At 34.8% G+C, this 27532-nt stretch overlaps 3 protein-coding genes and 1 pseudogene across 4 annotated transcripts; all 4 read left to right on the top strand.

Annotated features, from left to right (window-relative positions):
• The first annotated feature begins 224 nt into the window (after positions 1 to 224).
• LOC105255135 (probable cytochrome P450 12b2, mitochondrial) lies at positions 225 to 9160 on the top strand. 2 transcript variants are annotated; one of them, XM_011264263.3, is made up of 9 exons: positions 225 to 589; positions 3237 to 3490; positions 3740 to 3989; positions 4518 to 4714; positions 5011 to 5212; positions 6174 to 6333; positions 6635 to 6883; positions 7146 to 7361; positions 8709 to 9160. In XM_011264263.3, the coding sequence occupies exons 2-9, from the start codon at positions 3283 to 3285 to the stop codon at positions 8814 to 8816; spliced, it is 1590 nt and encodes a 529-aa protein (XP_011262565.1). In that variant the 5' UTR covers positions 225 to 589; positions 3237 to 3282; the 3' UTR covers positions 8817 to 9160. The 2 variants fall into 2 exon arrangements, with proteins under 2 accessions (XP_011262565.1, XP_025266856.1); XM_025411071.1 differs by having other exon boundaries at positions 553 to 589; positions 3233 to 3490.
• Positions 9161 to 10252: 1092 nt separating this feature from the next.
• Positions 10253 to 17091, top strand: LOC105255137 (probable cytochrome P450 12a5, mitochondrial). Its single transcript, XM_011264264.3, has 9 exons — positions 10253 to 10358; positions 11453 to 11697; positions 11894 to 12137; positions 12988 to 13187; positions 13514 to 13715; positions 14028 to 14190; positions 14583 to 14831; positions 15027 to 15236; positions 16551 to 17091. The coding sequence occupies exons 2-9, from the start codon at positions 11481 to 11483 to the stop codon at positions 16656 to 16658; spliced, it is 1593 nt and encodes a 530-aa protein (XP_011262566.2). The 5' UTR covers positions 10253 to 10358; positions 11453 to 11480; the 3' UTR covers positions 16659 to 17091.
• Positions 17092 to 19094: 2003 nt separating this feature from the next.
• Positions 19095 to 23316, top strand: LOC105258752 (fructose-1,6-bisphosphatase 1). The gene is made up of 4 exons (XM_011270233.3): positions 19095 to 19361; positions 20971 to 21441; positions 21833 to 22022; positions 22716 to 23316. The coding sequence occupies exons 1-4, from the start codon at positions 19189 to 19191 to the stop codon at positions 22899 to 22901; spliced, it is 1020 nt and encodes a 339-aa protein (XP_011268535.1). The 5' UTR covers positions 19095 to 19188; the 3' UTR covers positions 22902 to 23316.
• Positions 23317 to 23625: 309 nt separating this feature from the next.
• On the top strand, positions 23626 to 26663 carry LOC105258753 (annotated as a pseudogene).
• The last annotated feature ends 869 nt before the right edge of the window (positions 26664 to 27532 follow it).

The raw sequence follows: 27532 nt of genomic DNA, 5'->3' as shown, positions 1-27532 counted from the left end.
TCCATCTCTAATTGTTCATTTATCGTACACGATCAATAATTAATTTTATCGATTAACAACGATTTGTTAGAGAGGGAAAAAAATTAAATTTAAAAATAAATTCAAAACCTTGGCATATTTATCGTATAATCGCGATTAGTAACTCGCTCCTTCGCATGTGTCGATGGCATTAATATTATTTTGATTGTGTCAAACGAACAAAAGTACTCGAGATTTTTGACGTTTTGAAGTGGGGACAATTCCACGTGCGATCGCAGGAAGCAATGTTATCAGTCACTTGCCATTCAGTCTGATAAAGCCACTATCGGCGCGGTACTTTTCTCGCTAATCTTGCAAATGACCAAGTGTTTCGCGTCATAACAGCTTCAGTCGCTAATCGATATCTTCGCGATATCAAAAGACTTTAAGATCGTACATTCGCGGCACATCTCTGTACATGTTTGATTCTTATAAATATATTCTCATTTATTCAAGAGGCAACAGGTAAATAAGTAGTTTTTAGATTTAGTGCACGGGCTATTCCATCTCAAGAAGACACGTAGATGGGAAAATCGACAAATCTGCACGGAACGAAGATACAGACTCAAAGGTACGTATCTCATACAATATTGTTTGATCGCGCTCGATTGTAAGTGCGCTTTGTTCCAATTTGACGCAGAGCGTTACGCGAATGCGTAATACACTATATAATATATATATATATATATATGCGCACGTTGCCCTCAATTCCGACATTATGTCGAATACTGCGAATATTTGAGACATATAGTTTGACGTTTCAATGCGGAATCCGCTTCCTTTTTGTCCTTTGTTGCTTTATCGTTATACTTCACAGTATCTCTAAATACACGTGTAACAATATTTTAATTAAAATGCATTATACTACACGCGTATCTTGCTGAAAATACGATCCTTTTTTTAAGATAAGCGAACCTAAGATTGATGTCATCTGCAGTATTGCGTAATATTTCCGCGAAATTTCGCGCATCAGCATGTATCTAATTATAAGATCTTATTGAATTATATCATCATTTCCTTATTTATGTTACATATATTTCTCACATTTCCTTATTCTCTTTTATATATTATTTATATATTATTTTTTTATATTATTTATAAATAATTACATCGCGCGCATCGTGGTAATAAATAAGTAAAATAAATAAATAACTTGTAGATCATTATTCGCTAATTATTTCAACTACATTCATTCTATAAGATAATATTAGAATTACATTCTATAAATATTTTTGCTCAAATCGACATTCGTCGATTACTAGACAAGACAGAGATTCGATCAAAGCCGTAAAGCTCGGTTAGATTGCGGCTTACGAAATTAATCAGTATTCTTTAATTGAATGATAAATCTTTCACAAGACACGATATCTGCGTAATATCGAAATATAATCGATAAAATATTTAAAAAGTTTTGCTACATCTATTAATCCGAATGTCGACTAGTTCGACTCGTTGCGACTCATTAAAGATACCATTGAGACTTGAAAAGGCTGCGTCATTTTTCTCCGATGAAAAAAAAGGAGAAAAGAAAAAAAAATATTGCATGGTAGGGTAAAAGTTACGCGGCAAAAGTTGCTTCATCAGGCGTTTCCTGCATTCGGAACTTGTAATAACAAACCTGTCGTGCCACGAAGAACGGCCACGAGGTGAAATATGACCTATTTTCGTTACTCTCCGGATTGAAAGTATTTCCGACGTCTGAGGGTTAAGCTAAGACGGGAAATGTCGGATCGAAACGCTCGCGTTGCGGGGGAAGGTGAAAAATGGGGGGGGCGTTCGGGCTCGTCGTCATCATCGTCGTAGTGCTATAACGTGGACTGACGTGTGTCGATATAGAGGCACTCGCGCGTGTTTCGGTCCAGCGGCATAGCCAGGCCGCGCCAGGGTCTCCCTGGGACCATAACTCGATATCTCCCGGAAAATCCCCCTATCGTGCTTTACAGGTTATACAATGTCCGAATTGAATGGTAGCCCGAGACGTCGACCGATTGTAAATATCACGCGGCAAATCGTCCATCCTTAAGCTTTTGACTGCCAAAACTGTATATAAACATCCAACTGGGATAAAGAAACTCTCTGAAAAACCTAGAAATATACAAAACTTAGAAATATACAAAACCTAAAAATATACAAAATCTTAATCGTAAGAGTCTAGCGAATTGAAAAGTGAAATGCTTTTTAAATTTTTATTTAAAAAAAGAAAAAAATTCTTTATTAAAATTTTTTATTAATATTAAAATAGACATTTAAAATGTAAAAATAAATCTTTTTATTCTTATACATTTGTCATTTTCGATTAAAACTTTTATCAAATTTCTATTTTTTTAGTTAGTTGTAAAAAATGAAAAAATTGAAGAAATTGGAAAAATTCAATTTCTAAATTTAAATGTCTAGTTTTACAAAAAATAAATGCTTCAAGAACTCTCTTCATTAGTCAAATGACAAGTAAAGATAAAAAATAGCTATTCTCTATTTTTTATCTTTTATTAAAATTAAATCATGGCCATATTTTTAATTAGAACGGCATTATAATTTTGTTTCAAAAATGTATTTTTATTTTAGTTTTATTATTTAAAATACATTTTTAATAAAAAATATTCCTCTCTAAATTTTTTAAATGAAAAATTTTTTCAATATTAAAATGCTATTTTTCCATATTTGCTAAACTCCTACAATTTCTCAAATAAATAAATTTCGTGTTGTTAATTTATAGCATCAATCAAATCGATTAATGACAATAATTTAAAAAAATTATGTAGATTATGTCCCAGCGCATTTATCGGAAATTTCGAAAAAGCAGTTTTACGTGCATCAATCAACGAATTAACATTTCTATCGCGGAGAAATATATTCCCAAGTGAGAAGACTTTCCACCGTATTTTAATCTCTTACTCAAGATTAAAATTTCAATGTTGGTCTTTCATTTTTCACAACTAGGACGTGTATATTAAGAAAAGTTCGGCATCGCGCGCATGTGCGACAACGTTATTCGTACGGCTGTATGTGTTTGTCTTATAAATTCTACGCGTGGTTCTCGATATTTTTCCATTAGTCTAAACTAATATTCCGAGTCATATATAATATTTATCGAGTGACATAGTTTCGCATGTCCATTGCTGTAAATAACCTAACGTAACCCGACATATGTTAAATGCGTTAAATCAATAATAATGCGATATCCTTCAGTAGTATCAGGTGTGACAAATATTTACAGATATATATATATATTGCAAAACGACAAGACCAAGATCGTGATAAAGCAAGATGCTCGCCAAGTTTCTCATTGCTGAGATTATTGACTCGCGTTTGTTATCGAAATATTGCGCGAAATCGATGGCGAATTATTCGACCGAACAGAGCGAAATGAGGAATATCAATAACGAGCTACAAAACGCACGGCCGTTCAAGGATATTCCCGGTCCGAGAGCGTTGCCCTTGATTGGCAATTGGTTCAGATTCATACCATACATAGGTAAGATATCTCTAATACAAACTCGACTACTTTTTATCTCTTACTGAGTTATTCTTTCCTGCTCAAATTGAGGTGCAAAATTTAACGAAAATCAGATAAAACAAAATAATATTAAAGAATGAGAGAATTTAAATATAATCTTACATCTATCACCTTGTCACCTTGTATTAAAAAAAAAATGTGCCAATTGTTTAATCCAACAACATCTTTTCTCGCTCTATTAATTCGAATAAAAAAAAAACGACGCAGGTGAATACGGCACATATATCGGCAATTTAACAACGCAATTTCGGATGCTGCGTGATCAATACGGTGACATCGTCAAACTGGACGGTTTAATAGGCCGTCGAACGACCATCTTATTATTCTCATCGGAATTATGCGAAAAGATGTATCGGGTGGAAGGCGTGTGGCCGATTCGGATTAGCTTGGAGAGTATGCATCACTATCGCGAGAGTAGAAGAAACATCTACGACGGGCAGTACGGTCTTGGAACGAGGTTGGTAGCGCGTCTTGGAAGAGAGGAATTTCCATTCTTTACGCACGACTGATTATATTTATTCACCCATCCGCAGGTTTTTATTCTCGCAGTCTGTTATCGCGAAATATAAGAAACGCGAAGCGTAAGTAACTTCGCGAAGCAATCTTCTCAGTTTCTAAGACGCGATATTTTTTGCTTATTTGATATTACATCCCATCTCACGAATGGTTCCGTAAATTATGTCTTGCCAAAGTGTTGGATTAATAATGCTCCATTAGCTATATTCGGTTAGAACACGAATCGATATCTCGAAAATTCGTCAAAATACGAGGACACGAGCTGACGAAGCAACCCTTGTCCTCGTCGCCGCTAATACATCCTCTCTCCTTCTCCCTCTCTGGTGCTGGTCACTCTCGTCTGTCTCCTGGACGGTCGATAGTCGAGCAAGTATACAGAGAACCGCGGGGAGATCAAACGCATAGGCCGCGTAAATTGCGTACGATGTATCGGCCTCTCCCGTTAAAAAGAGCCCTCTTCTGTCTTCAGCCAAGGCAAAGCGTGGTACGACTTTCGCTCGAAAATCAATCCACATATGATGCAACCGCGAGCGATCACGCCGCACGTCGCGCAAATCAGCCAAATGGCCGACGAATTTGTGGAAAAGATGCGTACGCTACGAGATCCTGAAACCCTGGAGGTGCCTGGCGATTTTAAAAACGAATTGTACAAGTGGGCCTTAGAATGTGAGTCCGTCGGATAGATACTTTTTCGCCACCGATGTTTTTATCCTCTTCAAAAATGGAGATGAAGTATCGCGGGAGTGAAATATATGTACATATAAAACTCGCTTGCAACAATAGAATTGATAAAGTAGTTTGCACTCGCAATTCACTTTGCGGCTCTGTAAATATACGAGTGGATCGCGATGCATTTGTAAACGATACGACGAGAGCGGAAAGTTAAAAACGCGCCGCTCTCTGTTGCAATATTAGACTCGTCGATCGTCAAACAATAATCTGTCATTATTTGTAATTAACAGCAATGGGTTCGATCGCGCTGGATTGTCGACTAGGGTGCTTAAAGTCTAATCTCGCCGCCGACTCGGAGCCGCAAATAATGATTAATTGCGTGCATAAAATGTTCGATCTTATGTACCGCTTGGATGTTCTGCCGTCTCTGTGGAGGCTGTACAATACGCGGAATCTCAAGAAGTTCTTCCATGTGCTAGATACGCTTAATGGGTAAATATTGAAACTTATACTCGTTATACCGCACCACGTCAGCGTATTACTCGCAAACTCCTGTGAATACGCCAACTTTTCATCGTCATTACCGTAATCCTCCGTATATTTCTCTGGCATTTTCGTGTCGTGTAGCTACGACTAGCTCGTTATCAATAATGAATCGTGTGTCGTCCGTAATTACTTTTCGTAGAATGACAATTAATAGTTCTATGTCATCCCCCCTGTTACGCTAGCACGCGCTTCCCGCGTGTTAATAATCACCCAAGTTTTTAATTCTACCGAGTTCGATCATTATCAAAGGATCGTTGGAAATAATGTAATCGATCAAAACTAGTCAAAATTTTATTTATTAATTCTCGACCGTATGGTTGTGATATCCTTTTCAAGTATACCAGATCAAAGAGTAGATATAAGTCATAGTTTTGTAAAACTTCACAAGTCACAAAACTATGATTTATATAGGTCGATTACATTATTTCCAATGATTCTTTGATTACACGATACACAAGAAACGAGCGATTAAGAGCCACCGCGGATTGTAGTGCGTAAATTTTTTCTTAAAGATTAATTACTCCCGATTAATTAAGATTAATTATTCCCGATTCAACGACTTCGCCCCGATATTTTTCTCGTCTCATCAGGGGGGTAAAGAGGGATTTATAGAATTCTCAAAAATGAGAATCTGTATCTTAAATGCATCAAGCAAATATATATAAAATATATGCATATGCCTTGTGCACGTTTATAAATTTTCGCGAGTTATTTTCGTAATTAATCTTCAAGAAAAAATTTACGCACTGTCATCCGCGATGGTTCTTAATCGCTCGTTTATTGTGTATCGTGTTGTTAAATATATAAAGAGCCTAATTCTTTCAATTTATTGATCCTTTAATTATTTGACTAGCGATATTAAGATAATTTATGAATTTCGATCATTATCGTTGACAATCTCTTTCAGAATTGCCATTAAACATATCGAAGAGGCTGAGCTGAAGCTTGACGAAACGACGCTAAATAATGATACGCATAATTGTAGTATATTGCAAAAGCTCTTGCGTCTTGACAAACAAGTGGCTCGCGTTATGGCGCTCGATATGTTAACAGCCGGCATTGATACGGTAAGTACGAGATTCTAACATTTGTCAACGATCGAAATAATTGTCATCATTCATTGAATTATTCTTCGCGTGATAAAGTATAAATAAAGTAATAATAAATCCAGATTAAGATAAAATCTTTACCATTTTTTTCAAGTAAATATTGCAGTCCTTTTGTAAATATCGAGAATATGATATTTTTCGGAAAAAGTGGAGAATTTCGCCCACGTCAAATTGACATTCTAAAAGTGAAATACTAACTTTGTAGAAATAATACGATATGTTGCTTGCATAGTCACGTTGGATTAATAATCTGTTACAGACCGGTAACGTAGCTGGAAGCATGCTGTATTACATCGCGAATAATCCGGAGAAGCAAGAGAAGCTGCGAGAAGAAGTAATATCTCTATTACCGAATAAAACGTCATCTATTACGGATGATGTTTTAAAACAATTAAAGTACGTCAAGGCTTGCATCAAAGAGTCCCTTCGACTGTTTCCTGTTTCTATCGGCAATCTCAGAACTATGGCAACCGATGTTTGCATTGGAGGATACAAGATACCAGCGGGAGTGCGTGTCGCTTTTTATTTCTCGTGTTTCTTATTTAATTGTAGAATTTAAGATTAGCCTCTTATTCTATAATTAATGTCTGCGTTCTCATATTTCAAGATGAAAAAATTCGAAAGAATTTGGAAAATTATTTAATATATTCTTACCAAGAAAAATCTTGTTTTAAATCGCGTGTAAAAAGAATTTATGACTAGAGTCGAGCATGTCGCAAAACAGTTTGTATATTAACGAAATTTTCAATAGTTCCTTCGTATGTCATTAGATTAATGTCCTCGCCTGTCATTCACTGATGGCGATGGAACCTACGCAGTTTCCGCTACCGCAAGAGTACATTCCCGAGAGATGGATGCGGGGCGATACAGAGTTTCCATCAGCTAGGGAGGCGCATCCCTTCGCGTATATGCCCTTTGGATTTGGCCCTCGTACATGCGCCGGCCGACGATTTGCCGAGATGGAACTTGAGACATTGCTCTTGACAGTTTGTAAACTTCTTATTCCGCTGACAATTCGATCGCTCCCGAAATCCAGTCAATCGGATCAAGATAACTGGATTTTTACTCGCATCGTTTATTCGGAGAATAATAGCGTCGATCAAAAATGTCTTAAAATCTTGACGATTATGTTTAAATTTTCGCAATTAAAAATTTAGATAAAAGTTGTCGACATACTTGAGTTGATAATTGACGAGAAAGATAAGATTTCATATATCATTATCAAGCAGTTGGCGAATTAATCATCATCTTGTTAACAATCCATTTGCATCTTCTCTTTTTTTATCTCTTCCTTTATTTCTTTAAATTAATACGTTTATTCTCGGCCAAGGACTTGATTCTGCTTTACTGTATTATTCAAGATTTGTCGAGTAATGAAAAAGAAGTTACTACGAGCACCAAATTTTGTTATTCTTATTGCATTTTACTTGTTTGCATGTTTTCACGCACATGATGTACACAGCCGGTCGGAGAATAAATGTAAACATCCTTTAAATGAGTGTAGCGAGGAAAACCAATTTTTGTCGGTTTGTTTCCAATCCACTCGTTCGTCTTGCGCGGAAAACTACGCTCTTCTTTCAAATCATGTTTTATTCATACATGCTAAGCGTAGATGTTTAATAAGTTGAAAGGTTTAAACGCGCACGCGCGCGAAAAAGTATATCGTATGCAAAGATAATAACTGAAACGGACAATGCGCTTGCATAATATGCAGATTCCCTTGGAGCATCGGACTATGCGTGACTATGCATGGCAATGAAATAACGATGTCACGCTCAAGTATGAATTCCCGAAAGACTAAATATTCTCGCGGATTCTCTCGTTTACGCCGTTATTCTCCTCGTAAAGAATTAAAAAGTACGATTCCACAACTCGGGGCGACAATTGATGTTAATAAGCATACACTTTTGCACAAATAGCTATTTTTACTCTTATTAATATACTCGTATAAATATTTGCTTTCGAAATATTTCTCAATTTTTCTAATTAAATATATCTGAAATTGACATTTCAAATGCACCTACCCACACATGCATACATACATCTATAAACCGTACATACTCAGATATTGTCTCAGCACTGAGATATTAGTTTTATATGTGAGTTATAACGTTTGCTTTTTCGCAAAGTTTTGACACGGAAATTAAAAGCAATCTCTTAGAGTATTACGAGTTTCGGAATCACACTTTTCAATTAAATCGCTGATTCTCGAGATGGTTCTCGGAGGGAAAAGTACGAGAAAACGCGTTGCTTGCACTACCCTACCCAATCGTTTTCGTCGCACGCGGCAAACAGCAAAAGAAACATACTAAAAGCGCATTTGTTTTATCTAGGTCATACGAAATTTCCGGATCGAATGGCATCACGGACCGCTGAAGTACGAAAGCCGATATATAAACACGCTCGCGTCGCCGATGCGATTCAAGCTCATCGATTTGTAAATCGTCTCAAATCTCCTACGCTCGATTCACGCTTCGTGCTTCTCCGTCAAAATCGTCGTCCTTCATTGCGCGACGTTGCGCCATTTTTTTTTAAATTATAAACGCCAACAAATAACGCTACAATCAACGCTTGCGAGCACCTGAAATCCAAAGAAGCCAACCGGGGTAAAGAAGACATCGTATATATGTATATATCGACCGACTGTGTGATTCTTACAATTTTCATCTACGCCCGAGAAGGATATTTCATAGGAAAATTTAACGTAGGCTATTCTTTTTGGGAAGCTCATGATAAAACGAATATAAATGCTCATGTTTGGTACAAAAATATGAGATATAAAGTCATAAATGTTACATAGTGAAATTTATTTTACTAAATATTAATATTTGTATATTTATTTTATTTTAAATTATTCTGGAAAAGATATTGCAATATTATACGTATTACAGTAATATTAAAATAATAAGAGAAAAAATATTTAATAAATGCGGTTTTATTTTATTATTAAATATTCGCTGTATGTATGTATGTGATATCATTTCAACAATTGAATAAAATCTTTATTATTGAAGAAAATATAATTTGCGATGTATATATAATCACTATGTACACAAATAGAACCATAATTGTCGTTTATTTAGGCACGATTTAATTTATTTCATTGTTACAACTAATTTCTTCATTCGTTTAATTCAATATTATTACAAATTCTAATATGAATAAAAATAAATTGTACATAACATAATTATATCTGTGAAAAATGAATAAATCCGAATGCTAAAAAATACACTCGGCATTATTTCTTCTATAAATGCACGCGATAATCTTTCGGAAAGAGAGGGCATGCCAACACATTTATCTTCCACGACATTTCCATTAGTATTAAAAATTAATATCGTATTAAGACGCGTTACAAATGTAAAATATAACGGAAATGTTTAGTATTTATGACGTTATTCCTTATCTTTTGTTGTATCTACGTACAAAAAATCAATTATTTATTCTCTTCATGTCTATTAATAAAAAAAGAGAAAGAAAAATCTATCTCGATATTACTAAGAAGCTTCCGTTTCATTGTCAGTGATGAATTTTTATATCTTCTACAATTTTTAAACCAATCCAAATTAGTTACGTCAAATGTAATAACAAACCTATAGGCAAAAAAATATGTTTTCATCTTTCTTTCTCACGTCAGTTAAGATTTCAAACATAATAATTATATGGAAGCGTTCGAAATAATTTTGTGCTTTAGTTAGGGACAGTTGTGTTTATTTTTGTATTTTTTTCATATTTTAGAAAGAGTTTCTAAAATTTCTCTTCATCTCTTTCTCTATCACTCTCTCCTCTTTATTTTTCTCCCTCTCGTTTGAAAGCTTCGAGAGACTTATATGTAGATGTAAATAGCAAACAGAAATGTAACCAGTTTGCCCGTTTCTAATTGTTTATCTACCATATAGGACCGATTAGTCGTGCCGAGCTAGTGCTATTAGTAACATTATACTGTTAATAAAAAAATCTTCAGTGCATTTATTGCAATCGCGGTAAGTAATTCGCGTTATTTGTCTGTACGCATCGATCGCACTTATCGTTGCATTTCCGCATGGTATTAAATGAGGAAATCCGGAGAATTCTACGTTTGCAGTTTGGTCAATTATATCGAGCAAGCACGTTACTGGTTACTTAATCATACAAAGCTGGCGCGTATTTTCCTCGGAAAATTTACGTTAACTATTGTATTTAATTGAGTACATTACATCTCTCATCGTAACATCGCATTTATGCAAATTCTGATTTACAGAGTATAAACACTATCGCGATAATAAAAAATTACATTGCGCGAATATTTCTTTATATATTATATTTATATTATATAAACGTCATATATTTATATTTACTATAAAAAATCGCAAACCAATTCTAGTTCGATGTAAAAGGGATTTCCATCGCGAAGGACGCGTGGAAGATCGGCCAATTTACAGAGAGAAGATACACGGATTGAAAGGATTTTAGTAAAAGATTGCGCTGGATTTCAAATGCGCTTTGTTTCAATTTTATACAAGTGCATATATCACGCAAATGTTTTCAATTCTATACTTCAATTTCGATTTTTCACATACGGTCACGAATAAACCGAGAAACAAACATGAAATTTAAAATTAATTTCGTTCATTGTGTAACGCAGTGAATATATTTTGTAATAAATTTCGCGCATATCCATATCATCCGCTTTTATAGAATCTGAGAATCCTGTTACAAAAAAACTTATCGATGTCAAGTTGACCTAACAATGTCAAATCATCATATTTTGATTCTCTTCTTTTCTTATACACTAATCATATAGTCAATATATAATAAATAAATGTCTACAATAAATCAATCGTTTATATATTAATCAATTCTTGCTAAAATTATCTTCATGCATTCTACAAAAATCTTCAAACTTAAATTACCTAGTTCAGCGTGATATTTTTCCACTAGTCTAAATTAATATTCCGAGCTGTATTTATCGAGCGACATAGTTTCATACATCTCTTGCTGTGCAAATGACGACAAACGTAGCCGTATATTGAAAGCATTGCATTGATAATCTTACAAGATTGTTCAGTTAGCAACAAATATTATGAATATTTTGCAGGAAGAAAATTAAGAGACATTCGACAAGCATGATGCATACCAGATCCTTCATTTGCAAAATTAATGACTCGTGTTTGTTATCGAGAGGACAATGTCACGTAAAATCGACTACGACTTCTGGTGAACGTAGTAAAATGAAGAAGGAGAACAATGCACTGCAACTGTTCGTGCAGCCGACTAAGAATATTCCCGGCCCGAAAGCATTGCCCTTGCTTGGCAATTGGTTTAGATTCATACCATACATAGGTAAGAGATCTTTCCTCTCGTCGCAAGTTCGAAAAATTCTCCTCCATTGCAGTTTATTTTTTTTCTATTCTGAATGAAATATTAGATTTAAAGTCTTAAAATATAATTCTACGTGTAATTAAACGGATATGTTGATTGTTTTAAATACAATTTATTCTCTTATTTTCTTAATTCATTAATGCATAAAAAACGATAGGTCAATATGGTGCACACAATATGATAACGCAATTGCGGATGCTGCGTGATCACTACGGAGATATCGTCAAACTGGACAACCTAATGAATCGTCGATCGTGCATCTTATTATTCTCACCGGAACTATGCAAAAATATGTATCAGGTGCAGGGCACGTGGCCGATGCGAATCGGCATGGAAAGTCTGCATTACTATCGCACAAATAGAGAGGACTTTTACGGCAAGCAATACGGTCTCACAACAAGGTGCGTGCAACACGTCTTAAGTGAAATAAAATTAATAAACAAAATTTTGCATTTTCTATATATCATTGTTTATCTTCTCTCATAATTCGGAAAAAATATTTATATATAATTTATGGATAATTATAATAAAGATTCAAAAAAGTCCAAACTAAAAATAATGATTACTGAAAATATATGGATTTTTAATATCTTATTTATATCTTAGTGAAAATGCATTTTAAAATCCTTAAATAAATTTATCTATAATAAAAACGATTATAAATGAAAGAGCAGATATATGTGAATGATGTTCTATGTATAAAAAAATGTCCTATAATTTTAATAGATTTCCTTTTATTCTCGCAATCTATAATCACAATACTGCAAATCCAACAATAAAATAAGTAATTTCGCGAAACAAGCTTCTCAACTTTCGAGAGATAATATCTTTACTCAAGATTTCATTTCAATAAGACTTATCTGATGTGGCCAATTCTGGAAGTTATGTTGAAATATTAAATTAATTATTTCGATTATATAGTACAGATAAATACAGGGACTCTCGATGTATATTCGACGTGTGACAAAAAAATCGAATACAAATGTTACAAAAATGTTATGAAACTTCAAAATACGGGAAATACAAGGCATCTAAGCAAAACAGCAAAAGCCTCGTTTTTATCATAATCCTAATCATCCTCTCTCCTTCTCTTTCCATCTATCTTGTTAGTCTCTCCTATCTATATTTTGCACGATCGATAGTTCAGCAAGTACAAATAGCCACGAAGGTCTAACACACAAAGATCTACGTAAATTGCGTACAATATATTATCTCGGTCCATTTCTACTGTAAAAAATCTATTATTTTCAGCCAAGGCAAAACGTGGCACGACTTTCGTTCAAAAGTTAATAAATATATGATGCAACCGCGAGCGATCAAAGCGCACATTACGCAGATCAGCGATATAAGCTACGAATTCGTAGAGAAGATGCGAGCGCTGCGAGATCCCTTGTGTCCCTGGGAATTGCCAGCTGATTTTAGAAACGAATTGTATAAGTGGAGTTTAGAGTGTAAGTATACATGTGTGTACGAGTGAACCAGATTTTTTTTTATGAATATAAAAAAAAATTTATAAAAAATCTCTTTCAATCAAAATTGATTTCAATTTGATTACGATATATTTTTTTACCCGCGAGAGAATGTAATATATGTACATAATAATTCGTTTCTGTAACAATAGAATAAATAAAATAATTCGCATTCTCCCTCAATTTAATACGCGACACTACAAATTGAATTTAATCGTGATGCGTATTTTTAAACGGTACAATAAGAATAATTAAAAGTTAAAAATTCATTCTCTATTCTAATAAATTACTTTTTGTGTAATTAACAGCAATATGTTCGATCGCGTTGGATTGCCGACTGGGATGTTTAAAGCCTAATCTCGCCGCCGATTCGGAACCGCAAATAATGATTAATTGCGTGCATGACTTACACAATCTCATGTATCGCTTGGACGTTCTACCGTCTTTATGGAAGATATACAATACGCGGAATCTCAAGAAGTTGTTTCGCGTGGTAGATACACTTAATAGGTAAATATTGAAACTTGTATCCCTTAGCGTATTAGTCGAGAACTTGACTTTTCATTACGTAATTTTCGACATATTTCTCCGATAATTTTCTATCATAACTGTAAACAGTTTGTTGCTGATAATATACTGTGTATTGTCTCACGTTAATTGCTTCTTGTAAAATAAATGTTCCATGATATTCCACTAGTATTTGCGCACTTAATGTTTACACATAATCCCTTCTGCACATTGGCAACAAGATTTAAAGCGCAAAATCCAAACGGTAGCGCGTTCCTCTAGAATTCACACATTTTCATTTACGATCTCTTTTAGAATAGCTATTAAACACATCGAGCAAGCTGAAGCGAAGCTTCGCGAAACAACGGACGATGACACGAATCTATATGACCGTAGAATCCTGGAGAAACTTTTACGTCTTGACAAACAAACGGCTTGCGTAATGGCGCTCGATATGCTGATGTCTGGTATTGATACGGTGAGAGAGCAAGCGAGAATCTTACTTCCGATAGTCATCGACGATTGAAATGATTGTAACTCGAGCTCCCAAAAACGCCATTCTTACGCCAAAAAAATGTATCGTAATAAAATTGAAATCGATTCTAAATGAAAGAGATTTTCATCAATTTTATTATGAACAATAATAACAAACATAAAACTGCTAATCATATAATTCAAAAATTTATATTTTTTACATTCCAGTAGAGCTAAAATATTTTTAAATGTCAAGAAACGTGCAACTTATCTTCTATTTAAAACTAGAAAAGTTCATTAATTGTATCGGAATTTTTTAAGTAGAATGCTAATAAAATATGCCATACAATACGCTGCTTATATAATCGCGCAGGATTAAGTAACAATCAATTACAGACTGGTAACGTAGCTGGCGCCATGTTGTATTATATCGCGAGTAATCTGGAGAAACAAGATAAACTGCTCGTAGAAGTACTATCCGCGTTACCGGAAAAAACATCGCCCATTACGTACGACACATTGAATCGAATGAAATATACCAAGGCCTGCATCAAGGAGACTCTCCGACTGTTTCCTATTACCATCGGCAATCTCAGAACCATGCAAACGGATGTTTGTATAGGAGGATACAAAATACCAGCAGGAGTACGTGTTAATTCTCCTTTTTGCTTTTTCTAATTATTAATTATAAAGTTTATGATTTTTTTCATTATTATTTCTGTTTGTACATTTTTGTTGGAATATTTAAAATTGAAGATAGCTTTATGATGAAGAAATTTAATAATGCTACTTGACACTTTTGCTATGAAAATATCCTTTCCTTTTTTTGTATGTCGTCAGTTTGATGTCATCGCCTGTCACTCACTAATCGCGACCGAGCAGTTTCCGCAACCACACAAATATATTCCCGAGAGATGGTTACGGGGCGACACGGAGTTTCCATCAGCCAAGCAGTCGCATTCCTTTGCATCCATGCCTTTCGGATTCGGTCTTCGCAGATGTGTCGGCCAACGATTTGCCATGATGGAGCTCGAGATATTGCTCATGAGAGTTTGTAAACTTTCGTCATGTCTGATTGCCCCCCCCCTCCCCCCCAAGATTCAGTCAATCGAATCACGATAACCGAATTTCTATTCGCGATAACGCGTCTTTCATTAGGAAGATAACGATGCCGAACAAAAGTAAAATTACCATTCAATTCTTTACGGTCAAAGTTGAAACGTTCCGATAGAATCCTGTAATATACTTAAATCTCGATTGAGATAAAGCTTCACGTAGCGTAATTGTTAATCAATTAGCAAATTTATCATTTTATTACTAATCAATTTATTTACGCTTCTATACATTTCTATATATTTTTTCTATACATTTTTACTTTTGCATTTTTAAATCAGAAAGAATGATGTTTACCATCTCTAGACGCATGATTTTCTATACTATTTAAAATTTGTCGAGAAGGAAGCTATTATGAATATCGAATATTCTGTTATTCTTCTTCCACTTTACTTTCACGTACAAACGACCAACGCGAATATAAACATTCTTTAAATGGCTTTAGCACGAAAAATCGATTTTTGTCCGTTTGTTTTGCAGCCACTCATACATCGTGCATACATGCTCTCCTCTTTCTTCTCAACGATATTTTATTCATACACGTTAAGCGCAGATCCTTAATAAGTTGAGATGTTTAAATGAGCGCGAGCGCAAAAATACATTGTACGCTAAGATAATAACAGAAACAAGTAACGTGTTTACATAATATCTCTTGGAGCACCGGACTATGCGTGATTCTGCATGGCAATAACGTTGTCGCGTTTAGATATAAATTCTCGAAGGATTAAATATTCGGATTCCCGTTGGGCGTCGTTGCTCTTCTCATAAAAAATCCAAAAGAATGATTACGTAACTCGGTTCGACAGTTTGACGACATGACACGGTGTGAATTTTGACAGAATTAATCATTTTCATCCCCGTTTATCTTTGACAAATTATTTAATTTTTTGAAAGTATTTTTTTAATTTATATATATTTTTTTAAATAATAACAATTATCAATTTTTCTCATACATATAAACGTATTATATGCATTCAAATATTCTAATTATTAATAATTATTAATATACGAAATGCCTATTTTATACGTGAATTTAATTGATTTTTCATAAAGTAATTTAGACGCAAAAATGAAGAACCACTTTTCTTTGAGAGTATTACGAGTTTCGAATCATATTTTTCAATTGAATCTCTGATTCTCGATATAGTTCTCGAGTGAAAAAACGGCGAGAGAAAACGGTCTCAACCTTGCCAGTCGTATTCGCCACAAACAGCAGAATAAATGTATTAAAAACGTATTTATTTTATCTAGGTTATACGAAATTTCTGGATCGAATGGCACCACGGACCGCTCAAATACGAAAGCCGATTTTTAAACAGGATTGCGTCGCCGATGAAATTCAGGCTCTTCGAGTTGTAAAAGTCTCCCGGCGATCGATTCACGCTGCGGACTTCGTGAAATGCCATCGAAATATTCATCGTCGTTTCGTGTAACATTTTTTTAAATAATTACTGACGCAGGCAGCGAAAATGTTGCTACAGTTACTGTATTTTACAAGCGTTTATCTCAAAGAAGCCAATCGAGATGGAGAGGACACCATCAACTTCCTTCCTCCCTTCTACTACGATTCTTATAATTTTAACTTCCCGAACGAAGACAGAAAATGCGACACATTTTATAGCAATTTTGACGCCAAAGTTAAAAATTTTTATCAAGCACATGGAAGAGTAAGTGTATAAATCATTAATATCTGAATGGATAGACGGAGTATTAGCTATCGAGGGGGGGGCTTTCATTCGCGATAAGGAGGAAATCTATAAATCTCGGTTGAATTCGGTTATTCCTATTGACATCACAGTTCAACTCATGTATTGTATGAAGTGTCTAACTAATATTAGTCATATTATAATGTTAAATAATATTAGTCATATTATTTTTATATTTTTATATTTATTATATTACTTAATATTATTTTATAATATATATACATATTACATATATACATATATAATATATATATATATATATATGTATATATGGATATTCTATATATTATTTAATAATATTATATTTTCATATTATTTTTATATTTTTATTTATATATTACTTTATATATATATTTTTTTTATTATAAAAATTTTAAAAATAAATCAGTATAAGTAAAGTAATATAATAATATAAATATAATTTTTTGCACATTTTTATTTTTTACATTTGTTTAGTTTTGCGAAACAACAAAGAAAATGCCTTCCAACTGCTATTTAAAATATATATAAAATTATTTAAAGATTTTCTTTAAATAAACATTCTTTAAATATTTCTGCGAAGACCTGAGAATCGATGATGCCAATGGAATCATGTTATATCGTCAAATTGTACCGAATATTAACCGAATTATCCAAAGTTCATGCATTTCTCCCTTACCGCATTTATCAGTTACTCCTTTCAAAAAGTTCTATCTATTCAGATGTCAATGGCATAAATTCACGTTTCGACGCATGATGCGCAAATTAATATCGATAAGATTGCTTATTTCATTAATGACGTTGATGTAATACTGCTTATAAATTAAATAAAGTCATTGTTACACAGGAAAGATGAATGAATTTGCGTAAAACGTAAAATAGTCACAAGAGCCACAAATTGCCGTTACATGTTTACCGCGTACGCGGTTCGATCGATCCATCTAACATCGTTACGACGCTAATTTCGTCATATGCCATTTAGTTTAATTATACTGCACGACAGAATAACAGCACTCGCAACAAAGTTCCGGCCCGATCTATCGCGAATTAATTAATTCGGAAATTAATTTCAATTGGAATTCGTAATAGCGTTTTCAAATAAATCGACAATCTAATAAAATCCGTGCAGTACACGAGTTCAAAATCTTCTTATTTGGCGATACGAGGAAAGAGGAAATTATTTTTACAAAAATTGTTACACCGCGAGACCCCACATTTATAACGCAGAAAGGTAAGGCTGAAATAATCGCTGAAATAAATCTTAGAATGTTAATTAGTTCCCATGTGTGATGTATGGCCGCGTAATAACACTACTGCGTGCACGTGTCACCCTACAATATTTTCTTTATATATTCCCTTTTCGCTTGCAACATCGCGCATATCGCGCAAAACCGAATACGTTACAGAGATAATACGTGTTCCGAAAAAATAACTCGCGGAAAAAGCGAGGCGAATAAAATAAAACGCGAGGAGCGAGAATCTCAGTAAAAGCGAAATAACTGCCGAGTTAAATTCGTGTATTAACTGCGTCATTGTTCGCGCACTCCACGTGATTATCGGTTTTTTCAAGAGACTTAATTTTTTTTAAATACGTTTTCACGCCAATGTATAATTAATCGACGCGCGTGGTTACGTTTAAATTTATCAAAAATATATAATTCATCGCGTTTGCGTCAGAGAATTAATGAAATAACATTTATGTAGCAACGAATCAAACATGAATCGCGAACATCAATGATAACATATTTTTCCAACACGATAATTGATTTCGCGAACTAATTCAGAAATAAATTCTATCATGTTTTAATTTTCGCAATACCTGCAGCAATACACGCACACAAATGCCCGTACATCGCTCGCACTTGATCGTACGATAATTTCTGAAACTATATAATATAAATTATTTTTGACAAATGAAGCGATTATTTAGATTTAATTAATAATGCACTTTCAGAACTGTCATCTTCAACGAGCACGCGTATCTTGTCGACAGAGGGGAAATCGACGTTAAAGCCGGCAAACTCGATTACTAATGTCGCTGCTTTCACTCTCGCGATAACGTGTCGTCGGTTTAATCATAGTCCCTGTCTTATATAACGCGGTGTCTCGGTAGCGCCGATTTCAGTCTCGGTTGAGCCGAACTGAACCCGGCAACCTAGCTTCCTCTCACCGGCTTCTCCGCCACTTTATTTCGGCCGCGCGCGATGACATCAAAAGACATAATGGACTCGGATTGCATGACGCTCACGAGATTCGTGTTAGCGGAGCAACGCAAGGTGCCGACGGCGACCGGCGATCTCACGCAGCTGTTGAACAGCGTACAGACCGCTGTGAAGGCCGTCAGCTCGGCCGTGAGGAAGGCCGGTATCGCTAACATGTGAGTAGACGCGGACAAAGCTCCGAGTGTCGTCCACGTCAGCGAGAAAAACGTAACGCGGCCGCGGAATCGTTCGTCACTTTCTGTACGTCGAGTAGATAAAAGCAAGGTACACGTCCCAAGAGAATTGCTTTATAAATTAGAACTTTTTAATTTATAGCGTACATTAAACATGAGAAAGAGAGAGAGAGAGAGAGAGAGAGAGAGAGAGAGAGAGAGAGAGAGAAAAGATACTTTAAAAGATATATACTTGTTATAATTTAATCTAATAATAATTTATATCCTTCGTATTTTTTTTTTAAATTATATGTTATCCTTTTCTAAATTATAGGAATTCAGTTCAAGTTTTATACAGCTCTACTATCAATCAAGATGCGCGGTTGAAAAAGGAAATCGAGAGTAATTAGAGAATACACTGGGGAGACGTCGAAAAACTGTTAAAGTTTCCGGAATGAAAATAAATTGAACAGTTATTCTTGGAAATCTTCACATTTCGAAATAATTTCACAAGAACTGACCGATATATAAATTCAGCTACAACAGAATAGCTGAACATGTGTGTTAGAGTTGACGATTACAGAAAAGTGACTAAGTACGTGCGGAAGATTGACTTGTTAAACCGACAATATTTCAATATTTGTTAATCGATTAAAATAAAGAGAAATTAAAAAATTAATTAATTATGGACGCATACATGATTTTAATGAATTAATTACTTTAAACATTTGCTTGAGAAGTCGTTTTGCAAATTAATAAAATTTTCTTTCTTTTTCTTTCCTATATTTTTTATGCTTAAATTATCTTATACTTTATGTGCAATTTTATATTTTACATTTTCACTTGATACGATGGACACAATTTAACACGCGGCAGAGCAGGCTCGACTAATGTCTTGCATAGTGCATGTGCCAAGTCTCCATAGTGTCGTCAACTCGGGCTAACGTTCGCTCATCACTATTTTATTCAAATGTATTCGGCAGCCGCATGTAATTTCGCGCATTTACCATCATGCTCAAGCTGCCGATACACGCCAGTAAACATTAGTCTCTATGCCGTGACAATTCTGTATAGCCTTGCATATAAATAACGTATAAATGATTTCCCTTTATTATAGTGCTTACTGCGTCAACATGAATAAAACCATTTCATAACTGGTCGCTTTTGCATCGAGAAGCAAGCTCTCAATAATCTGACACGGATTAACTAGCATAAGCAAGCCTCAAGTTGAGATTGGAAAGTAATAATTAAAATTCTCTCCGATGATATAACTAATAATTCTTACCTCTCAATATTCTTTCGCGATATTTATCCTAATAATTACTTGGACCATTTCTAATTTAATAATAAAAAAATTATTTAATATTTTTTCAAATCTCGAATTTAACATCTTTTTACATAAAAAAATTTATAATTTAAAATTTAAAAAGTTATATTTATATTATATTTTTAACACACACATACACATGCACACATTATTGGAAAATAGTACGACAGCTATTCCAACGTTACATTTACCCGATTGTCGCAACTAATTCGATTGACCGCACAATGATCGTTGGGGAATAGCAATCAGCTGTTAAGCGCGTACGATGCATTTCGATTTGCTCAGGTACGGTATCGCCGGCAACACGAACGTTCAGGGCGAGGAAGTCAAGAAGCTGGACGTTCTGAGCAACGAGCTCTTCATCAATATGCTGACGTCCTCCTTCGCCACGTGCGTGCTCGTGAGCGAGGAGAACCAGCACGCTATCGAGGTGGAGACGGAGAAGCGCGGCAAGTACATCGTGTGCTTCGACCCGCTCGACGGCTCGTCCAACATCGACTGCCTCGTCTCGGTGGGCTCTATCTTCGGAATTTACAAGAAACCCGAACAATCCGGGGATACCGCGGTGTCGCAGGCAACCACCTTGCAACCGGGAAGAAACTTGATCGCGGCGGGATACGCTCTCTACGGCTCGGCTACCATGATAGTCCTCTCCATCGGTCGCGGCGTTAATGGATTCATGTATGATCCGGCCATCGGGGAATTTATACTGACCGAAAGGAACATACGTATGCCTGACAGAGGGAACATATATAGGTAAGGGAGAAAAGAGATAGAGATGATTCCGCGAAAATCGCATTCGGAGAGATGCTGTAATTTTCGAAAATTTACGTAACTAATGTAGTCGTTGTATTTATATTCAAATGGTTAAAATCTGCAATATCCGGCAAAATTCAAGGAATGGAAATCTATTCATAATTTTAATATATATCTTAAAGTATATACATTATACATGTGTGTTTTGTTTTCCAAACATTAGTTTGCACATAACATATAATTATAAATAGAATTTCCCTGCGCAAATTATCTAAGATACGTGCTTGAGTGTTAATTTATATTTTAAAATTATATTTTTCTCGCAAACCAAAATATTAACAAGATTGTGTCGTCGATTATATTGAAAAAAAAATCGTATAATTATTTACAGTATTAACGAAGGTAATGAGAGCATATGGGACTCGTCCATTAAGGAATATATACGATCAAAAAAATATCCCACAAGCGGAAAACCCTACAGTGCAAGATACGTGGGTTCCATGGTCGCCGATGTACATCGAACGATTAAATACGGCGGTATTTTCCTATATCCCGCGAGCAAGAGCAATCCCAATGGCAAGGTAAGCTCGTGATAATATTTCCAAATGTTATCAGTTTAACGTAAAAAGGTTTCGTAATATTTCCGAGAAATAAAACGAAAAAAAAAAAGAAAAAAAAAATGAATTGAAAAACGATTGTGCAACGCATTGCAATCTTCTCGGCGATACGTTTATCTCGCTTCTCGTATTTTTTTCTCGTGTTCATTTTCGCTCTGATTATTACCAAACACTCCTCTGACCCCGCGTTTAACGGATATACTTATCACCACGACCAACTCGAGTAATGAAATAGCTCGTTGTATAACAGCTTCGCTTTACAACAGATGTTTACGCTGTCCGATAAGCGTGTATGGGAGAGTATCGGACTTTGGAAATTATTTTATCTAGACGCGGTATCTGGTTTCAACCTCGAATCGATATAGCGGTAACCTCTCAATTTTTATGTAAATACGTGAAAAATTATCGGACTTTACGCATTATCCATTCTGGTAAACACGCGAATCTAACTTTTTATCGATATATTGGCGTCATGTAATTTAAAAGGGAACATGTTTATCAATAATTAACTTTTCCGCGTTTGCCATCGTGTGCACACGCATATTATCACATATTTTAAATATACTCTCTTCACCTCTGCGCTCAGATACGTTTAACAAATTAAACAGCCGCGATAATTATTATATAATTGATGCTAATGTAATTTTGTAATTTCAGCTGCGACTTTTATACGAATGCGTACCGATGGCTTTCATAATCAAGGAAGCAGGTGGTCTGGCGACAAACGGCAAGATTGATATTCTGGATATCGTTCCGGAGAACATTCATCAGAGATCGCCAATTTTCTTAGGCTCCAAAGACGACGTTAACGACGTAATGGCGTATATAAAAAATAAAAACTGATGAAGATGGATCTCAACGAATGGAATCTCCCTGGGAATGTTTAAACTAACGAATTTTGTACCTTTTTTTAAATATTGATTTGTTTCGCAATAAACTTATTTTTTTATTAAATTCCGTCCATGTCGCATCAAGAACAGCCACATCATTTAAATACTCGAGTAATTCATTATCACTACGGGTAAATAATTGATAATTATTAATTAATCGAGATTAAAGTCAGAGAAAACGCACAAATGTAATAAATTTCACGTTGTCAAGCGCTTTTGCAGGTCATTACGAATAATCACGGGCGATTGTTGACACAAATCCGGAAAATTCGAAAATTTATCGCATTCTCGCGAAATGCTAAAATTGCACTAAATGTCAACATGGCAAATTATAAAATTTATTTAGCATCAATGTAAATAAACGTATATCTATTACATATATAAATGTATTTATTATATTTTCTTGGAAGCACCGCAATTAAAAGATGATGAAAAAAAAACATTACTAAAGGTAATGTAAGAATTTCGATCAAATTTCATCAAAGAGCTCGATTTATTTCGATACCTCTATATCCCAATATTTTATTATTCTATCTCCGAAGGACCACGCGGTAATAATAATTTTTTCACGAGTGCCGTGTTACTTGCCATGCGTGCGAGCGGCGCACATAATCAGGGCCGCCGCGTCAAGCGGTGTCATTTCCGTTCTTCCGTCTGTTACAACCGTTAGTGAAACAGCGGGCTCGCTGATAATGTTGCTATTTATTCCGCACGCGCCATACACACCCGGCTCGGGCTTATAACCTCTCCCTCGGCGTGCACAGCCCGGCGAGAGAAATGCATTCGTAGGAGAGAACGACCGACTATTGATCGGCCGGTCGACAGTGCGCCAGCGCAAGTCGACCGGACGAACCGAGGCATTCACGAGCCGCCCTCGGCCTTAGTGCGTTTGGTCGACGTTTATGCTTATGGTCGTCGCATCGAAGCGTCCTTAGATGCCATTATGTCCGGTGGTACGTAAACGTTTTATTGAGAGAAAAGCGGAGAGAAAAAAAGGGGCGTTTTTATCTTGGTTTAATCTCGGTAGTTTGATCTCGATAGACGCGAAATCGTTCCTCTCCTCGAGTCGATGTCGAGAAGCTGGCTCGTTCTGCTCGTCGTGATGTAAATTATGCAGGGGGTGAGACGCGGTATTTATTGACACCGGACGAAATTGCAACCTCGATATACGTGACTTTACGGGGCTACGCTCTTGCGAGTTTTATATCCTTCGACGAATTTGAATCTCGCAAAACGCTATTGATTCTTTGAGAGTTTAATATTTCTATCGCGAGATTTAATTGGCGACGGAATATTGACGTTGTGATATTAATCATCTTTTGTTTCGCTCAGTAAGACAGGGATTATATCGGCTTTGCGACGCTACCGGAGCAAGTGCACCGAAAATCGGTGAAGAGGAGCTTCGAGTTCACCCTGATGATGTTGGATGAGACCGGTCTCGGCAAGTCGACGCTCATAAACAGTCTGTTTCTCGGAGATCTATACAAAGACCGACGAATTCCAGATGCGACAGGTGCGTGTAATTTATTCTTGACAATCTACTCGTAAATTTACGCGGAAAATTATCGGTGAGACGAAAAACCATTGTCTCGTCATCGATCAATCTCTTCGATCGAGCGTTATGTTCGACGATGTAATCGGAATCGGTAATTATGGAGGCGTAAACAACCCGCAGACGGTCGCCCTCTCTGATATGTATTTTCCGCACGCTCTCCACGAGTTATTGACACGCGAAAAATATTTGATCAGCTTGCATCGTTGGCAAACCGCTCGTCTCGATCTCGAGGAGAAGTCGATAAATATTCATCATACACTCTTTCAGAGCGCGCGGCTAAGCCCACCTCTATTGAGAAAAAGACAATGGATACAGAAGAGCGCGGCATTCGGCTCCGTTTAACGATTGTGGACACGCCAGGTGAGAAGAATATATATTTTTTCCTTTTTTCGTACGATCAGATTGAACAAATATTACATATACAATATGTCTATATGTCGATAACACACATTAATTTACTTTTATAAATAAAGCATAATTTTATACGTAAATAAAAAATAATTTTGTAAAAATAACGATATTAATTTTATAAAATACAATTTTATAAATATATACGCGATATATCGATTTTTTGTAAAATATATTGCAAGGATATTGTTTAAAGAATTTTCTAAATAAAAGAAAATAATTTTATATACAAGTAAAAAATAGTTTAGTAAAAATAATTTTATAGATTGCAATATTATAAATATTCGCGACATATCGATTTTCTGTAAAATATGTTACAAGTAATAATACTGTTCAAAGATTCGGCGATGCGGTAAATTGCGAAGACACGTGGAAAGCGTGTTCGGCTTACATAGACGAACAATTTCACCATCATTTTACGGACAAAAATGGATTAAATAGGAAAAATATTCAAGATAACAGAGTACACTGTTATCTGTACTTTATACCACCATATGGTCACGGATATGTGGTAACATTCAACTCGACGTTTCTAATTTATATTACGTATTAAAAAATAATTATCTCGCACGATAGCAATTAATGAAATTTTAATATAACACGAATTCAATTTTCTTACTCTAATCCCGAGTTTATCTCTTTACAGCCTCAGGCAAATTGATCTCAAGGTATTGAGGCGTTTACATAAAAAAATTGACGTCTTTCGCGTGATAGCAAAAGCGGATACTTGAACTACTCACGAGGTGAAAAAGTTGAAAGAACGCATTTTGGCAGATATCGTGGAGCACGAGATTCAGGTAACGTAGCAAAATTTCAGCTGTAATATTTCGATTATTAATTTTAAATGACGTAAATTTTATTTCCAGTATAATCCTATACGATTTGTTTGTACAATATATATATATATATATATTTTTTTTTTTTTTTTTTTTCGCATATAAATATGTACATCAATTTCCGGATTGCGACAGCGACGAGGACGAAGAATTCAAGCAGCAGGATAAAGAGAGCCTGTACCGTTCGCGATTGTCGGAAACTCAACGGTCTTGTAAATTGCTGGGAGAAAAGTTCGCGGTCGACAATATCCGTAAGACGTAATGGAAGGTGTACTTTTATATTCTACGTAAAATTAATATTTTTTGATTGTAGTCATTCCACCCACTGCGAGGGTAAGTATAATATAATTTTGGAAAATCAATTTTTTCACGTCGCTGCATTATATTTTTTCGAAAATAAATTAACGTCTCACGTTTGCAACGAAAATTTGTTCAATCGTCGAAAGACACAATGTAATTATCATTATAAAATAAATCCTCGCTAATGAGCAGTGTTTGCGAGAGAATCGAAAGTGCACTTTGGTGCAATAGCTTCAAAAGAATCGCCGATTCAGAACACAGAGATTTTTAATGTGCTCGATGTCTCTTATTAGAAGAATACCAGCTTCTCGATCGAATTGTCAAGTAGGAAACGAAGCCAGAATGAAAGCAGTTAGGAATTAAAATCGTAATTGGTAAAAGAGCCTCTGAAGCTTAAACCTTTCGACGAATATATATTCAATCAACGACAATTCAATTAGCATATTCGAAAGCTGAAGGGGTTGTATGACGCTATTCTTTTTGGAAAACTCGTGGTAAAACGAGTATAAATGCTCGTGTTTGGTACAAAAATATGAGCGATATAAAGTCATAAATGTTACATACTGAAATTTATTTTACTAAATATTAATATTTGTATATTTATTTTATTTTAAATTATTCTGGGAAAGATATATTGCAATATTATACGTGTTACAGTAATATTAAAATAATAAGGGAAAAAATATTTAATAAATGCTGTTTTATTTTATTATTAAATATTCGCTGTGTGTATGTGATATCATTTTAACAATTGAATAAAATCTTTATTAGAGAAGAAAATATAATTTGCGATGTAAAATATATAATCACTGCGTATACAAGGACCTTAATTGCCATTTAATTAGGCACGATTCAATTTATTTCATTGTTACGACTAATTTCTTCATCCGTTTAGTTCAATATTATTACAAATTCTAATATAAATAAAAATAAATTACACATAACATAATTATATCTGTGAAAAATGAATAAATTCGAATGCTAAAAAATAAACTCGGCATTATTTCTTCTATAAATGCACGCGATAATCTTTCGAAAAGAGAAGACACGCCAATACATTTATCTTCCACGACATTTCCATTAGTATTAAAAATTAATATCCGTTACAAATGTAAGATATAACGGAAATGTTTAGTATTTATGACGTTATTCCTTATCTTTTATTGTATCAACGTACAATAAATCAATTATTTATTCTTATTGTCTACTAATAAAAAAAGAGAAAAAAATCTATCTCGATATTACTAAGAAGCATCTTTTTCATTTTCAGTGATGAATTTTTATATCTTCTACAATTTTTAATCTAAACTAGTCATGTCAAGTTTAATCACAAATCTATAGGCAAAAAAATATGTTTTCTTCCTTCTTTCTCACGTCAGTTAAGATTTCAAACCTAATTATATGACAGCGTTTGAAATTTTGTGCTTTGGTTAAGGATAGTTGTGTTTATTATAATTTTTATCTAATTTCTTTTGTATTTTTTTC

This window comes from Camponotus floridanus, unplaced genomic scaffold (genome assembly GCF_003227725.1).
Source record: "Camponotus floridanus strain SB8 unplaced genomic scaffold, Cflo_v7.5 scaffold37, whole genome shotgun sequence".
NCBI classification, from domain to species: domain Eukaryota; kingdom Metazoa; phylum Arthropoda; class Insecta; order Hymenoptera; family Formicidae; genus Camponotus; species Camponotus floridanus.
The sequence above is the reverse complement of the archived record's forward strand: the minus strand, read 5'-3'. Positions and strand labels throughout refer to the sequence as shown.

Coding starts and splice junctions, on each gene's coding strand:
- LOC105258752 (XM_011270233.3), top strand. CDS start 19,189: ATGACATCAAAAGACATAATGGACTCGGATTGCATGACGCTCACGAGA. Junction 19,362..20,970: donor AAGGCCGGTATCGCTAACAT/GTGAGTAGACGC, acceptor CGATTTGCTCAG/GTACGGTATCGCCGGCAACA. Junction 22,023..22,715: donor AGAGCAATCCCAATGGCAAG/GTAAGCTCGTGA, acceptor TTGTAATTTCAG/CTGCGACTTTTATACGAATG.
- LOC105255137 (XM_011264264.3), top strand. CDS start 11,481: ATGATGCATACCAGATCCTTCATTTGCAAAATTAATGACTCGTGTTTG. Junction 12,138..12,987: donor CAATACGGTCTCACAACAAG/GTGCGTGCAACA, acceptor TATTATTTTCAG/CCAAGGCAAAACGTGGCACG. Junction 13,188..13,513: donor GTATAAGTGGAGTTTAGAGT/GTAAGTATACAT, acceptor TGTAATTAACAG/CAATATGTTCGATCGCGTTG.
- LOC105255135 (XM_011264263.3), top strand. CDS start 3,283: ATGCTCGCCAAGTTTCTCATTGCTGAGATTATTGACTCGCGTTTGTTA. Junction 3,491..3,739: donor CAGATTCATACCATACATAG/GTAAGATATCTC, acceptor AAAACGACGCAG/GTGAATACGGCACATATATC. Junction 4,715..5,010: donor GTACAAGTGGGCCTTAGAAT/GTGAGTCCGTCG, acceptor TGTAATTAACAG/CAATGGGTTCGATCGCGCTG.